We start from the raw sequence: 18,105 nt of genomic DNA on the forward strand, positions 1-18,105 counted from the left end.
ACAGTCTGGTGGGAACATTGTGGGGACATCACAAAAGATATGTTCCCCAAATACAAAAACTGTCCAGTTGTGCAGATGATTGCACAATGTTTATTTTAGGGTGCAAAAAGCTAATAAAATGTAGTATGTTATTTGAAGGTTCCCATAATGTTTTATTAGGTTGTGGTAACATTGTGGGGATATGACAATTCCAAAAAAACACTAAAACTGTCCATTTCAAATAATGTTTGTATCAGGGAGCACAAAACATTCCTTTGATGTTGCAAGAATGTTGACAAAACAGACATTGTTAGTTCTTTAAAGGTTTCCAGAACATTTAATTATGTAGTGGGAACAGGATGTGTACATTATAACATATAGGTTACCAAAAAATAATATGCTAATTTGTGATGACCTTCATAGAAAATTGAGGTTGCAAAATATTGTAAGCATGTTGACATAACTCTTGGTCTAAGTTCCTTAAAGGTTTCCAGGACATTTAATGAAGTTAAAGGAGTTGTCTGGGGTGTTGCAATACTTTTGGGATATTTACATAGGTTGCACAGAACATTCTCACAATGTTGCAAAATGTTTTTTGTAGTAGTCTATTTATCAGCACAAACCAATGCAGGCTCTAACACCACACTCAGCGACTGGTTCGGGCCATAAGCAGAAAAAGAAAATGGTCAGCCAGAGGCGCTCCAAGTGGTCAGCCAGAGGCGCTCCAAGTGGTCAGCCAGAGGCGCTCCAAGTGGTCAGCCAGAGGCGCTCCAAGTGGTCAGCCAGAGGCGCTCCAAGTGGTCAGCCAGAGGCGCTCCAAGTGGTCAGCCAGAGGCGCACCATGTGGTCAGCCAGAGGCGCACCATGTGGTCAGCCAGAGGCGCACCATGTGGTCAGCCAGAGGCGCACCATGTGGCCGGTGTTTTTAATCATGTTTTTTAATTATGGTCAGATTTGCCCTCCATTTGGCCAAACCTATATCCTCCTGATTCTTGCTTACAAGCAAAACTCAAACAGGAAGTACCAGTGACATGCTAAATTTGAAGGGGTCCGATGAAGCAAATGCAAGGCTACAGGACTGTTTTGGAAGAACAGACTGGAATATGTTCTGGGATTCATGCAATGGCATTGAGGTGTTTAAAATGAAATTAAGGGATGTATTAGAGTGAAATAGTCTCTAATACATTCCTTCATAAAGGACCCTGATACACAACCCTGATTACCCCAGTGTTCTCTTGGATGGGACAAATATAGGGTTACAAACAAGTTTGATAAAGTTTTGTAGTAACACCTACTCTCTTACTGACAGAGGCTGACAGCAGGCTGAAATAGTTTCAGAGAGTTTCCAAAAGAAAAATACTGTGATTTAGTAACTCAGGAATCCAAACAACACCTCCTTCCCATCCTTCCATAATCCTTCAAATCACATGTACTAGCACCTTAAGATCCTTCCCTGCCATAGACATTGGCATGTTAGACAGTCACACACACACTTTAGCTGAAGACGAGGCAACTAAGATGTAATGTGGCTGATGGCAGGCTGAACCAAGCCATGACAGGTCACTGGAAGAGGAGGATGGATTCCGTATGTGTTCACTTCATACTTCTGACTTTTGCTCATTAAAACACAATATACTGCAATTGTGAGAAATTATGTTGGGTTGAAGTGTGTCTTTATGTCCATGTGAGCTTCTGGGTGCCTGTATGGGTCAACAAAGAGGCAAATAGAATTGTGTTAAAGAACTTCAACAGTGTCGGTCCTCAAATCTATACCTTCCTTCCTCATAACTATTCCACTACTCGTCCTCTTGGTTTGTTTGGCCTTTTATGTATTCTGTGGATGAGTACTGGACGAGTTTTGAGGGAGATAGAGATCCATCACCGGGAGATGCAAAGTGGGTAGGAGAACTCCGATAACACAACTCCTATCGCATTTTCATTGAAAAAATGGATTATGTCTTAAAAAAACCTGCCTTTGATGAGTGCTGTGCTGGCACACACACACACACATGCACGCACACATGCACGCACGCACACACGCACACACACACACGTGCACATACACAGTATCCGTTAAGAATCATATACTGTTGAACTTCAATTTGCAACAGTGTTTATCAGCTATAGTGGTATACAATGTTGTTTGCATTTTGACTGACTAGTTGGTATGAGAGCGTAATGCGTATCACCAACAACATGACATAGAAACTAGATTTGTAGTGCAGATATATATCGTTACCATAGCAACAGCTGGGACAGCGATGAACAGTGCGAGAATATTGGGAATATAACATCAATCACCCTAAATGTGCCGATACTGCCGACAAATAAAATTAAATAAACAAGTGAAAAGACCCTAGAAAGTTACAATTCTTAAATTAGATCAATAATGTGAAGTAGGTTAATACAAGAAGGAAGATGAGGTTTTCACCTCTGTGTGCATGTGTGCCTGTAATTCTTTGTAAGTGTGTCTGTGTGCCTGTAATTCTTTGTAAGTGTGTCTGTGTGCTGTGCCTAATAAATTGTCATAAACCACAGTACTGAGACTTTACAGATGAGACTAAGGAGCGCTATCCCAGGTCTGTGGAGGAGATGGTTCCTGGCATGCTATCCTATCCCCTATGGTCCCATTAAACAACACCTGCCCAGGGAACTCAGTTCACTGTCTCAGCAACCAACCAACCAGCAACATCCTCCCATCCACAGCCCTCTCTTCACTACCTGCAGCCAGACAACTACTAAACAACCTCTCATCTCATCTCACCTCCCTAAAGACCTAGGAACAACTTGGACCAGCATAACAGCTGACACACTATCCCCACAATGACATCCCCACGTCTATCCCCTTTGCTTTCTTGTTAACTGGTTCCTGAAATGGGATTATGCTGTCACATTGGTCTTCAACACCAGTTAAGAACTACAACTCCCTACAGACCACAATAGGAACACGCACATGCAGCCAAGCACCCAACCACCTCCTCCAACCCACACCCCCTCCTTGAAGCCCAATAGGAACACCCTGGACCATCCCATTCCCTCCCTATAGACCAATAAAAACACCCTGGACCATCCCATCCCAGGCACGCAAATTCCACGATAACCCCTCTCACAGCAACACGTCTAGCTGTCTGCCCCGCACTCAAAAAAACAGGGTTGTTTGAATGAGTAAAGAGGGGAGGAATGAGGACTAAGAGGGGAGGAGACGAGGAGAGGAAACAACAATTAAAGGTGTATTCAATCACAGGCACAGCATAGAAGGCTGCAGCGAGACCGAAGGGAGCATTGCTTTCATCACTCCAGCAGAGAAGTCATTATTTCCCCGCCATCCTTTTCGCTGCTCGACGGAATATATTAACTTCACAGCTAGCCAGCCCGCCGCTGTCTTCCTTAGCCCAAGAGTGCCTACATTGCTTGTTTTGAAGAGAGTATAGGAATTAGAGTATAGGAAAAAAGGCACACATAAACGCATACCCTGCAGAGAGAGAGAGAGAGAGAGAGAGAGAGAGAGAGAGAGAGACTAGAGGAGCGTCGGCACAAAACAAGTTCCAGTGGCCCCTTGGGGACCCACCACAGAGCTGCACAGCTCAGTGTGGAAAAAAACATAATCAGCAGCAGCAAAACTGCCTCTCAAAGCACACTCAGAAAGCAAATGGCTGCTTAAAATACACTGGGTTGGCAGATGGACTTCCAGTTACTGTCGAAGAATGAGAGCGAGAACATCATCCACGCATGTCTTCTCCTTCTGACTGAGATTGGAATAAGACATCCCCAATCTTTTTTTACTTTCATCTCCAACAGTGCACAGACCATAGACAGAATGCATCACAGCCATATCAGCCATAATGACTTTACCATAGAAATAGAATCAAATATATCATATTTCTGTAGAGTATTCATAAAAAATACAGTCATCAAAAGGGCTTTGGTCATACTTGTCATTATGTTTCTATGCTTCAGACCACATCATATTCAGCACACTATATTAGGGTTTACATATAAACAACGCCTTTCGGGAAACTACATCTCTGAATTTCAAAACATCTGATTCATGCTTTGTAAATGAATATAAATGCATCCTTGATGTATATTTGTTTGACTATGGCATGCATTCTGTTCCGTTTATCCAACTCTGCTGGATTAATCTACTCCATATTCCTGAAGCCGGCTAAAGCTTGTAATTCCATATTTAGCATAATCTGCATAATTTAATGAATAGTACTGCAGGATTTCACTTTCAGTTACAATGCAATACATTTTACGGAGATTCTGCTTAGCTTAGCTATTGCATGATGCCTGCCTTTTTGAGACAAATCTGAAGACTATGTCAAGACATGTTAAAATAACATACACTCATGAATAGCATGAATATCCCTCACCTCAAAACAAGTGGATACAAAACAACAGTATTGGTAAAATCTTAATTTGGCTAGACTAGATATACGTGTCATGTATGTCATTTTATGTGGAAGAGGATGTGTATTTGTTTTTGTGTTGTAATCTTGAAGCTGAATAATTAAACCATACTGTATGTAAAAATAAATACACCATACTGTATATAGAAATAAATACACAATACTGGATATATACATAAATACACAATACAGGAAACATGTATATACATAAATACATAGGGTAATGATATGGTTATGGCTGCCGTCTGTTTCATGTCAACTCAGCGACAGTAATGACCCTATGATAGCTCGGGGAGAGAAAAGAGGCGAAGAGGAGAGGAGGAGAGGAGGAGAGGAAAAAGGATAGGAGGAGAGGAGAGGAAAGAGGAGATGAGGTGAGGAGAGGAGAGAAGGAAAGAGGAGAGAAAAGAGGAAAAATGATAGGAGGAGAGGAGAGGAAAGAGGAGATGAGGTGAGGTGAGGAGAGGAGAGGAGGAGAGGAAAGAGGAGAGAAAAGAGGAGAAGAGGAGAGGAAAGAGGAGATGAGGTGAGGAGAGGAGGAGAGGAAAGAGGAGAGACCAGTAAAAACGCACGTCAGAATGCTGAAAATACATTACAGTAATCTCTAAATATGTTACTTAATAAACACTGAATGCTTTAAGGCTACCAAGCTGGCAAGAACAATTTACGCCGCAGTGAGAGGAGTGAGCCCAACAACGGCAGCAGAGTTTCACAGCTTCCCCCACCCAAATTCAGAAGCCTCTTTGGCCCCCTGCTGCATGGTTTCCCCCTGTACAGAGGTCATCACAGTACAGTACCCCCTTGGATGTAAAAAATGAGAAGGCACGGAAAGAGTACAAAAATAAACTCCTCCTGGACAATCCAGAGAAACTTTTTGCAGACTACTACAAGAAAGGGAACGTAAACAACTGAATCTTCCATAAAGACCATCCACTGGCATGGCACAGAGCCACATTGCCTTCAGAATGTACACTGTGTTCACATTCCTTGACCTTTTCCACATTTTGTCATGTTACAGCCTGAATTTAAAGTGGATTAAATATACACTACAGTTCAAAAGTTTGGGGTCACAAAGAAATCTCCTTGTTTTTGAAAGAAAAGCACATTTTTGGTCCATTAAAATAACATAATATTGATCAGAAATAGAGTGCAGACATTGTTAATGTTGTAAATGACTATTGTAGCTGGAAACGGCTGAATTTTTATGGAATATCTACATAGGCGTGCAGAGGCCCATTATCAGCAACCATCACTCCTGTATTCCAATGGCTCATTTGTTATTTTATTTTTTTATTTCACCTTTATTTAGCCAGGTAGGCCAGTTGAGAATAAGTTCTCATTTACATCTGCGACCTGGACAAGATAAAGCACAGCAGTTTGACACATACAACAACACAGTTACACATGGAATAAACAAACGTTTATTCAGAATAGAAAAGTCTATATACGGTGTGTGCAAATGGCATGAGGAGGTAAGGCAATAAGTAGGATATAGTAGTGAAGTAATTACAATTTAGCAAATTAACACTGCAATGATGGATGTGCAGATGATGATGTGCAAGTAGAAATACTGGTTGGCAAAAGAGCAAAAAAGTTTTTAAAAAACAATATAGGGATGAGTTAGGTAGACTGGATGGCCTATTTACAAATGGACTGTGTACAGCTGCTCAGATAGCTGATGCTCAAAGTTAGTGAGGGATATATGAGTCTCCAAATTCAGTGATTTTTGCAATTCATTCCAGTCATTGGCAGTAGAGAACTGGAAGGAAAGGCGGCCAAAGGTGGTGTTGGATTTTGGGATGACCAGTGAGATATACCTGCTGCAGCGCGTGCTACGGGTGGGTGCTGGTATGGTGAATTGTGAGCTGAGATAATGCAGGGCTTAACCTAGCAAATACTTATAGATGACCTGGAGCCAGTGGGTTTGGCGACGAATCGGAAGCGAGGGCCAGCCAACGAGAGCATACAGGTCACAGTGGTGGGTGGTATATGGGGCTTCGGTGAAAAACGGATGGCACTGTGATAGACTGCATGCAATTTGCTGAGTAGAGTGTTGAAGGCTATTTTGTAAATGACATCGCCAAAGTCGACGATCGGTAGTATAGTCAGCTTTTTGGGAGCGTTTGACAGTGATTGACCAGTTGTTTGACAGCAGACCCATAGAGGATGAGGGCAATGAGGCAGTGATCGCTGAGATCCTGATTGAAAACAGCAGAGGTGTACTGGGAGGGCAAGTTGGTCAGGATAATATCTATGAGGGTGCCCATGTTTACGGATTTAGGGTTGTACCTGGTGGATTCCTTGATAATTTGTGTGAGATTGAGGGCATCTAGCTTAGATTGCAGAACTGCCGGGGTGTTAAGCATGTCCCAGTTTAGGTCACCTAACATACTTAACTCTGAAGAAAGATGGGGGGCAATCACTTCACATATGGTGTCCAGGGCACAGCTGGGAGCTGAAGGGGGTCTATAACAGGCGGCAACAGTAAGAGACTTATTTAAAGAGATATTCCTTTTTTTACTTAGTAGCTCGTATTGTTTGGGCATAGACCTGGAAAGTATGACAGGGCTTTGCAGGCTATCTCTGCAGTCAATTTTATCTTGACAGAAAATGTTGTAGTTGGGGAAGGAAGTCTCCGAATTTTTGGTGGCCTTCAAAAGCCAGGATTCAAACATGGCAAGGACATCAGGGTTGGCAGAGTGTGCTAAAGCTGTGAATAAAACAAACTTAGGGAGGAGGCTTCTGATGTTAACATGCATGAAACCAAGGCTTTTACGGTTACAGAAGTCAACAAATGAGAGCTCCTGGGGACACACAGGGCCTGGGTTAACGTCCACATCACCCGAGGAGCATAGGAAGAGTACAATGAGGATAGATTCAGGCCATAATGTACAGACAGGGGTATGGTAGGGTGTGGGTACAGTGGAGGTAAACCTAGACATTTGGTAACGATAAGAGAGGTTGCATCTCTGGATGCACTAGTAATGCTGGGTGAGGTCACCGCATGTGTGGGATGTGGGACAAAGAGGTATCTGAGGTATGTTGAGTGGGACTAGGGGCTCCGCTGTGAATTAAAACAATGATAACTATCCTAAACCACAGTATACAAGGCATACTGACATTAGAGTGTCCCCTCCTGTCTCAGCCTCCAGTATTTATGCTGCAGTAGTTTATGTGTCGGGGGGCTAGGGTCAGTTTGTTATATCTGGAGTACTTCTCCTGTCCTATTCGGTGTCCTGTGTGAATTTAAGTATGCTCTCTCTAATTCTTTCTTTCTCTCTCTCGGAGGACCTGAGCCCTAGGACTACCTGACATGATGACTCCTTGCTGTCCCCAGTCCACCTGGCCGTGCTGCTGCTCCAGTTTCAACTGTTCTTCCTGTGATGATTATTATTTGACCGTGCTGGTCATTTATGAACATTTGAACATCTTGGCCATGTTCTGTTACAATCTCCACCCGGCACAGCCAGAAGAAGACTGGCACCCCACATAGCCTTGTTCCTCTCTAGGTTTCTTCCTAGTTTTTCCTAGCCACCGTGCGTCTACACCTGCATTGCTTGCAGGGAAGCCGCTAGGTAGTCGTTACTACGATAGCACGAGGGAGACACGGCATAAAAAAAAAGGGTTAGCAGGCTGGGGCTAGTAGAAGCGTCTGCTCCGACGTCCGGCAAAGGCCGGTTGAGGGCATAACGGACGGAATTGCGTTGGCAGACCAGTCGTGATGGAACAGTGGGGCTCCGTGTCGATACCTCTTTGGCAAAAGAGGTATTGTAGCTGGAGTAATTTCAGTGAATAGCAATAGATGATTGCTCGCCGGGAGATGCGCCTGGCTTGTTGCTAACTCGTGCTAGCTTCGGGACAAGGGTGTTAGCCACTCTAGCCACTCGGTAGCAGCTAGCTAGCAGCGATGTTCCAATGCAAATGTCCAGAGCTTACGGCAAGAATCCGGTATTGTAGTGGATTCTAGTCATTGTAGTGTAGCTTCGGGGCTGGGCCACTCGGTGGTAGCTAGCTAGCTGTGACGATCAGGCGGATTCCGGCGTTGTAGTGGAGAAAAACAGTCCAAAATGCAGAGAGTTGATAACGCACTGTGCAGACTGGCAGGCTGGCAAGAATAATCCAGGCTAAAAGCGGCTTGTGTCTGTGCTAAAGGTAAAGGCCACTAGCAGTGACTAAATAGCTAGTAGCTAATTAGCTGGTTAGCTTCTGATGAAGGTTCTGGCTATAAGGTCTAAACAAAATAGCAGATCTGTATCACATTGGGTGAGGCGGGTTGCCGGAAGGTATATTTAATTTAAAAATGAAAAAAGAGATTGAAAATATATTGAAATATATATAAAAACAGACGAAAAAAAAACTAATTTACACGGGAAAACGACAAACAACGTCTGCACTGCTACGCCATCTTAGAATCACATTGTGTTAGCTAATCCAAGTATATCATTTTAAAAGGCGAATTGATCATTAGAAAACCTTTTTGCAATTATGTTAGCACAGATGAATACTTTTGTTCTGAATAAAGAAGCAATAAAAATGGCCTTCTTTCGACTAGTTGAGTATCTGGAGCATCAGCATTTGTGGGTTCAATTACAGGCGCAAAATGGCCAGAAACAAAGAAGTTTCTTCTGAAACTCGTCAGTCTATTCTTGTTCTGAGAAATGAAGGCTATTCCATGCGAGAAATTGCCAAGAAACTGAAGATACTGAAGTACTACTCCCTTCCCAGAACAGTGCAAACTGGCTCTAACCAGAATAGAAAGAGGAGTGGGAGGCCCCAGTGTACATCTGAGCACGTGGACAAGTACATTAGAGTGTCTAGTTTGAGAAACAGATGCCTCACAAGTCCTCAACTGGCAGCTCCATTAAAATGTCCTATAAGCTATGTACAGTGTGCAAATAGTAGAATATACAAATGATGGGGGGGGAATCAACAGATAGTTTATATTTACATTGGTGTTTCTGACCCAAATTTTCTTGTGGCAGCAGATCACACATTTTGCTGCTGCAAAACACCAGTCTCAACGTCAACAGTGAAGACGCGACTCCAGGATGCTGGCCTTCTATGCAAAGTTGCAAAGATAAAGCTATTTTTCAGACTGTACAACATAAAGAAAAGATTAAGATGGGCAAAAGAACACAGACAATGGACAGAGGAACTCTTCCTAGGAGGCCAGCATCCCGGAGTCGACTATTCACTGTTGACATTGAGATTGGTGTTTTGTGGGTATTGAAGCCAGGATATCCATATAATTGGTACCATTGGAAAGAAAACACTTTGAAGTTTGTAGAAATGTTTAAATAGTGTAGGAGAATATAACACAATTGATATGGTAGGAGAAAATCCAAAGAAAAACCTAACAGTATTGTTTTTTTTGAAAGACCATCTGCTTAGAATTGCAAGAGAAAGGTCATATTGAAAATTAGCTCCCTGGATGCAATTCCTATGGCTTCCACAGGGTGTTGAATCATGTCTGAGAGTATAACATAACTTATTTAGCAGGCGAAATCCCGAGGACAAACCATTCAGATTTTTTTTTTTTGAGGTCACTCTCTTTTTAATTGGAAATCTAGATTTCTAAGGGACCTTCTTGCAGTTCCTATCGCTTCCACTGGATGTCAACAGTCTTTAGAAATTGGTTGAGGTTATTCATTTGTGTAATGAAGAAGTACGGCCATCTTGAACGAGGATCACTTGAAGTGTACTGTTAGATAGAGGCGCGTGACCAGAAAGCATGCTTCAGATTGTTTTCTTCCTGTATTGAACACAGATCATCCCGTCTTCAATTTGATCAATTATTTACGTTACAAAATACCTAATACCCAGTTGTATTACAAAAGTGGTTTGAAATGTTTTGGCAAAGTTTACAGGTAACTTTTGAGATATTTTGTAGTCACGTTGAGCAAGTTGTAACCGGTGTTTTTCTGGATCAAACGCGCCAAATAAATTGACATTTTGGATTTTGAAAGATTAGTGGAATCTGTGTGGGTAGCTGGACAGGTAGGATGACTGACAGTGAAGGTGAACAGGTGTCAGGTGTCAGGTGACAGAGGAATGGATGAGACTGAGGCAGGAATTCCTTTAACCATAAAGTGGTATATTTACTGAGTAGTCTGTGCTGCATCACAAAGGAAACAAATAACATGTATCCAATCAAATTCATAATCAAAGATCAAATCATATCATTCATTATTAACATAATTTAGGGAGTTCAACAGTCCAGTTCATTAAGAAGTCAATAGTAATCATCCGTGAGTCACTTGGGCTCGTAACTATTTATCATAAATTATGAAAGAATACAAACAGTGAATGGTTATACAATCTATAATCCCCATTATCAAAGTCGATCAGTTAGCAAACAATGACGTTTCTCATTTCACTCTTTCAATTGTCTTCATGTGTACATATAATTAATTTCAATACATATGAACCATATCGATTGCATAATTGGCCTATGAGGATCCGTAGGGCCGTGATCATTGACAATTCACATTACACAATATGTTTGAAGCGTGCGCTCCAAGCCGCGCTCCACGGTAATAACTATTAACAGTAACTGAATGGCCCACTCTCCCGATCGCCACAGATAATTCAGATGAAAGGTAACAGAGTCGGTGGACTTACGTGGATTCATGGACGCACATAACTTCTGGATCAGATGGAGTTAAGGAAGAGAAAGCAGCGAGATCAGGCGATGGCAATTTCCTCCTTTTATGGAGTTGAGATCTGTCGGACATTTCCACCTAACCTAATTAAAGTGCCCCTGGCCCAGCTGAGTAAATGGCAATGAATTAAAGGATTATTCCACCAACTCCATGGGCCTTTTCTACAGATATATATCGACGGAATTAATCGAACAAAATAACCATTTGTGATGTTTATGGGACATATTGGTGTGCCAACAAAAGAAGCTCGTCAAAGGTAAGGCATTAATTATATTTTTAAATCTGCGGTGTGTGTCGCGCCCGCAGGGTTGAAATATGGTTTCTCTCTTTGTTGACTATGGTGCTATCCTCAGATAATAGCATCTATTGCTTTCGCCGAAAAGCCTTTTTGAAATCTGACACATTGGCTGGATTCCCAACAAGTGTAGCTTTAATTTGCTATCTTGCATGTGTGATTTAATGAAAGTTAGATTTTTATAGTAATTTATTTGAATTTGGCGCTCTGCATTTTGCCTGGCTTTTTTCCAGGTAGGACGCTAGCGTCCCACACATCCCAGAGAGTTAAGCAGCCATTTGCTTTCTGAGTGTGCTTTGAGAGACAGTTTTGCTGCTGCTGATCATGTTTTTTCCACGTTGAGCTGTGCTGCTCTGTGGTGGGTCCCCAAGGGGCCACTGGAACTTGTTTTGTGCCGATGCTCCTCTAATTTCCTTCTCTCTCTCATCTTTCTCTCACTTCTATCTCTCCTCTCATTCTCTTTCTCACTCTCTCACCCTCTTATTTTCCTGCAGTGAAATGTGGTGTTTAAGGAACCCCGCAGATTAACATGTAATACATCTATACATCTAGAACATAAAGGAGGCATTGAGAGCAGCCGTTGATGCAAAAGGAGTATAGAAGAGGGAGGATGAGACACAAACACACACACTAAAGCAAACACACACAAAGGAAAGAGAGTGGGATGATTCTCATAGCCCTCTGACCTCACTGCAGTAATAACATGCCTATCATAATTTCCTCACTGTAAGTGCTCTCGGAGTCACAGTAGGCCACACGGAGGGAGCACGGACGGAGCACAGGGTACACAAACACACGGAATCGGAGCCAGGAGCATCTGCTACTAGTGGAGCCATATGACCTCCCTCCCACTTCTTGCTCACACCATGTGAGGCTCCTTCCTCCTTTCCTCAGCCCTCTCCCTTCTCACCCCTCTCCCCTCCCCCTCAGCCATCCCCCACACTCAAGGCTTCCTATGTCCTGCTCCCTATCCCCTCACAGAGGACTGGCTTCCTAACACATACTGTAGGGACAGTAAGGCTAAGAACTTCCCTTCCTTAAAACCTCTTAAGGCTAGGCAGAATACTGCCCCCTTTGGAGGAATTGCGTGCCCATAGTAAACTGAAAAAAAATCTGTCAAAAAATGCTAATATATCCAATTATTATTGGATAGAAAACACTCTAAAGCTTCTAAAACCGTTGGAATTATGTCTGTAAGTATAGCAGAACTCACAGGGCAGGCATTCTTCCAAACTAGTTTTGGGATCATGAAAGTTGGGGCAACTTTGACATGATCGCCCCCACCCTTCCCAACCAGCTATGGATCTGGGGACACTTTCTATGTCTTCCACTAGATGTCCTCATTCAGTAGAGCGTTTAATCGATCAAATCCCGCGAGTTTTGGCCCTATGGGAGTGAATTGAGTGAGTGCCGCGAGAAAATACCTGTGCGTTAGGGCGCGAATTGGTCCCATCCATTCCTTTGTTCCAGCACTAACAATGACCGGTTGAATTGAAAATTGTTTTGTACGTTTAGATTATCCTAAAGCTTGATTCTGCACTTAGTTTGACCTGTTTAGTCGACATATAATATGTAATTTTGAAGTTTTGATGCGCAACTTTTCGGGACCAGAGGACATTTTGGGTGCATTTCAGCTGATATTGTTAGCAGATGCTAATACAAAGACACAAGACTTGAAACCAAACAATGTTTTGGGTAAGTATGAACCCTTCCAGTACATTCTGAACTTAGACCATCAAAGGTAAGGGAATATTTATGCTGAAATTGTGTGTTTCTGTTGACTCCAACATAGCGGAGAAATATTGCTTATGTCTGAGCGCCGTCTCAGAATATTGAATAGTGAGCGATTTCTGTAACGTTAAAAAGAAATGTAACAAAGTGATTGCATTAAGAAGCAGTGTATCTTTCTAACTATATGTAGAACATGTATATTTAGTCAAAGTTTGTCTATTTACGTTATCTTGCGGCGCTACCTATATTTTCTGCTGACATTTTTCAGTATTTTCTGAACATGAATTCAGTGTAAATGGACATTTATGGATATAAATGGCATATTATTGAACAAAAAAAAAATGTACTGTGTAACATGTCCTATTACTGTCATCTGATGAAGATTTTCAAAAGGTTAGTGAATTATTTATTTTTTAATCCTGCTTTTATAATTTTATATTTTCTGGGACAAAATGGCTGCCTCTTGTCTTCGTTTCGGTGGTGGTCTAATATAAATATGTGGTGTGTTTTCGCCGTAAAACATTTAAAAAATCTGACATGCTGGGTAGATGAACAAGGTGTTTATCTTTCATTTGAGGTATTGGACTTGTTTATGTGTGGAGGTTAAATATTTCTAAGAATATTTTTGCGTTCCATGCACCACGTTCCAGCTGAACGTGGGAGGGGTCATTCCCAAAAGGGAACCCTCACCCGTCATCATTAACCCTCCTGTTGGGTTCGTGTGTCACAACTTCCGCCAAAGTCGGTCCCTCTCCTTTTTCGGGCGTCGTTCGGCAGTCGGCGTCGCTGGCCTTCTAGCCATTGCCGATCCACCGGGAAAGCCCTGGTTGGCAAACGCTGTGTGGAGAGAGGGAGATGCGGCGTTGGACTAGTTTGAGGAGTTCACCCGAGGGTAGAGCGTAGAGCCCAAGGGTAGAGCGGCAGGTGAGAGCCTATTCCATCTGAGGCAGGGGATGAGGAGCGCCCAGGAGTTAGCCCTGGAGTTTCGGACCCTGGCTGCCGGCGCGGGATGGGACGACAGGGCCATGATCGACCATTACCGCTGTAGTCTGCTTCAGGATGTCCGTCAGCCCTCTGTTGCACATATGTTTGTGTATGTCACTTTCCCTGACTTTCCCCTCATTTCCAGCATAAGGCGCTTGTCGATTCAGGTGCGGCTGGGAATTTTATAGATAAATCGTTCGCCCATAGTTTAGGGATCCCCGTTGTTCCTGGGGCTGTTCCTTTCCCCGTTCATGCCTTAGATAGTCGACAATTAAGGTCAGGGTTGATTAGGGAGGCCACCGCTCCTCTGGGCATGGTGATGCAGGGGGGTCACAAGGAGAGAATTAGTCTCTTTCTTATTGACTCTCCTGCGTTTCCCGTGGTGCTAGGCCTACCCTGGTTCGTTTGTCATGACCCCACTGTTTCTTGGCCACAGAGGGCTCTTACGGGATGGTCGCGAGAGTGCTCGGGGAGGTGTTTAGGGGTTTACTTTGGTGCGACTACGGTGGAAAGTCCAGACCAGGTCTCCACTGTGCGCATTCCCCCTGAATATACCAATTTGGATATCGCCTTCTGGATACATTCGGTCCTCCACATCAGCCGCCTCCTCGAGTTTTGTTAAGAAGAAGGATGGAGGTCTCTGCCCGTGTATTGACTATCGGGGTCTGAACCAGACCACTGTGAGGTATAGTACCACCTCACACCAAAGTATGTTCATTTCTAGGAGACAGAACGTGTCTCCTTCCTGAGCAGTATGACATATGCTTGGTCCCAGGGTGTTTATACTTGTATACTGTTGTTTGTACAGATGAACGTGGTACCTTGAGGTGTTTGGAAATTGCTCCCAAGGATGAACCAGACTTGTGGAGGGCTACATTTTCTTTTCTGAGGTCTTCACTGATTTATTTAGATTTTCCCATGACGTCAAGCAAAAAGGCACTGAGTTGGAAGGTAGGCCTTGAAATACATCCCCAGGTACACCTCCAATTGAGTCAAATTATGTCAATTAGCCTATCAGAAGCCTCTAAAGCCATGATATAATTTTCTGGAATTTTCCAAGCTGTTTAAAGGCACAGTCAACTTAGTGTAAGGAAACTTCTGACCCACTGGAATTGTGATACAATTGTTGGAAAAATTACTTGTGTCAAACACAAAGTAGATGTCCTAACCAACTTGCCAAAACTATAGTTTGTTTTCAATAAATGTTGGTTGAAAATTTAATGACTCTAATCTAAGTGTATGTAATCTTCTGACTTCAACTGTATATCAACGAATTGGTGAGGGCACTAGAACTGTCTGCAGCACCCGTTCTCACCATACTAGAATCTGAAGTGAAATGTCAAGTGTTTACTGTCCCCAACCAAGGAGGGACTACATCAGCACCTACATCATAATCTTCTGCACAGATTCTGTCAGACCTGACAGTAAATCTCAATAAGACAAAAGTAATGGTGTTCCAAAAAAGGTCCAGTTGCCAGCAACACATTTACAAATTCCATCAAAACACCGTCACCCTAGAACACAAAAAAAACTATACGTAACTAGACCTGAGCATCAGTACCACAGGTAACTTCCACAAAGCTGTGAACGATCTGAGAGTCAAGGCAAGAAGAGCCTTCTATGCAATCAAAAGGAACATAAAATTCAACATACTGTACCCATTAGGATCTGGATAAAAAATACTTGAATCAGTAATAGAACTCATTGCCCTTTATGGGTGTGAGGTATATTGTCTGCTCACCAACCAAGAAACACCAAATTGAGACTCTACATGCAGAATTCTGCAAAAATATCCTCTGTGTACAACGTGAAACACCAAATAAAGCATGCAGATCAGAATTAGGCCGATAACCGCTAATTATTAAAATCCAGAAAACAGCCCTTAAATCCACAACCACCAAAAAGGAAGTGATTCCCAAACCTCCCATAACAAAGCCATCACCTACAGAGAGATGAACCAGGAGAAGAGTCCTCTTAGCAAGCTGGTCCTGGGGCTCTGTTCACAAACACAAACAGGGGCCCAGGATAGCAACACAATTAGACCGAACCCAATCTTGCAAAAACAAAAAAAAAATATTACTTGACACATTGGAAATAATTAACAAAAAAACTGAGCAAACTAGAATGCTATTTGGCCCTAAACAGAGAGTACACAGTGGCAGAATAACTGACCACTGTGACTGACCAGAACTTAAAGAAAGCTTTGACTATGTGCAGACTCAGTGAGCATAGCCTTGCTATTGAGAAATAAATATAAATATATAAATATAAAATAATTATTTTCTGTTTCTACATTGCATTGGTGTTTACAGTGTACTTGTTACCCCTCCCAGCCGATTACTTTCACTGTAAAACATTGTATTGAAATGTAGATATAAGCCTATGAAAGACCAAAGAGCTTAAGATTTAGAACAACAGTGTTTACATGGTATATCCAAAAATGTACTATTATGAAAGCAGTGTTGGCCATTTGATGCAAATGCTTCATTCTGACATGTGTTTCTGGCATTTTGAATGCAGTGTTACATTTTGAAGGAGATGTGAGGCATTTTGCATTTTGTGTGTGCAGTTTAGGGAATTGTGTAAACAGTTGGAAAAAACTGTATTATCTATTTCACTTCAAAACATATGTTTCCCATGCCAATAAAACCCTTCAAATTGAATTGACAGAGAGAGAGCGAGAGAGAGAGAGAGAGAGAGTGGTTGGTTGGCTGGTGTTGGATAAGGGTCAGGGAGGCAGAAGGCAGTAGAATTACAGGGCAAGTCAGAGCAGTATGAACAAAAAACAAAACACAAAAAAACAGCTTCGTCTTCCAGGCTCTGACTTGGCTCTCCGGGATTAAGGCTCACATGAGACACTACAATACACAGACCAGAACCGAACCAGAGGGAAGCAGGAAGTAGCATCTTGTTAATACCAGAACTGCACGCATTTGATGCCTGCCAAATGCCAAAAATGGTTCCCGGCGACTACTAGTTTGAAGCCACACCGATGCTTCTATGAATCAACCTCCCCATTATCATTAAACTATCCATTACTGTTATAAGGTCATGATTATTCTAGTTCGTTGTAGAACTTTCCTTATCGTTATGATATCATCATCATCATCATCACCAGCATCCGCATCATCCTCATCATCACCAGCATCATCATCACCAGCATCATCATCACCTGCATCATCATGTAGCATATTTGCGGGTGTGTATTAGGATATACATAAACTAGTGAATTAGAGTCAAGGCTGAGTAGAGTAGAATAGAGTATCAGTAGGACAAGAGTAGAGTAGAGTAGAGTATCAGTAGGACAACAGTAGAGGCTGAGTAGAGTAGTAGAGACTTACAATGTGTAGCTTCAGGTAGTCTCCAAGGCCAGATGAGCTGTCCACCCTCACCAGAACAGCATCCTCTAGCTGTGTGCTGAAACCTATGGCCAGCCTGTCTGCCCGCGTGCTGGGCCTGTCATTGGGAGGCCATGTATACGTGATTAGTCCACCGTCACGGCCAAATATATAAGTAGTTCCAGCTGGAGAGAAAGGAGAGAAAGATGAGGGTTAGGTTGTTAATAGGTTGAAATGGACCACTATCTCTGTAAAGTTTAAAGTCAGGATAATATTGTCACTTATCAGAAAGAAAGTAGTTGGATGAGAAAATTCATCGGATGTACTCTGTACTTCGGAATACTTTCTGTAAAGGAATACTTGTAAGTCATCATATTTACGAAACACAAACACCCAAACTATAGTAATGCCAAGGATTTCAAACTGCAACTTGACCTTCATGAAAACACACACTGACTTTAACACAGATAAACACATTTTCTTCCAGTGAAGCAGTTTCCTGTCTGTGTAAGTATGCCTCGTTATTACACACCACTGCCTTTGGAGCTTCTGAATGCCTCGTTATTACACACCACTGCCTTTGGAGCTTCTGAATGCCTCGTTATTACACACCACTGCATTTGGAGCTTCTGAATGCCTCGTTATTACACACTACTGCATTTGGAGCTTCTGAATGCCTCGTTATTACACACCACTGCATTTGG

The 18,105-nt window shown here is 42.5% G+C and overlaps 1 protein-coding gene across 12 annotated transcripts in view; it reads right to left on the reverse strand.

The window, feature by feature from the left end:
* LOC110503044 (neurexin-1a) overlaps positions 1–18,105 on the reverse strand; it is a 738,556-nt gene that overhangs the window by 265,847 nt on the left and 454,604 nt on the right. For all 12 annotated transcript variants that reach the window (XM_036960888.1, XM_036960884.1, XM_036960883.1 and 9 more), the window contains one exon: positions 17,405–17,586. In XM_036960888.1, the coding sequence (XP_036816783.1) occupies positions 17,405–17,586 (182 nt within the window). The remainder of the gene's footprint in view (positions 1–17,404; positions 17,587–18,105) is intronic.

The sequence above is a fragment of the Oncorhynchus mykiss genome, chromosome 23 (assembly GCF_013265735.2).
Source record: "Oncorhynchus mykiss isolate Arlee chromosome 23, USDA_OmykA_1.1, whole genome shotgun sequence".
NCBI lineage: Eukaryota > Metazoa > Chordata > Actinopteri > Salmoniformes > Salmonidae > Oncorhynchus > Oncorhynchus mykiss.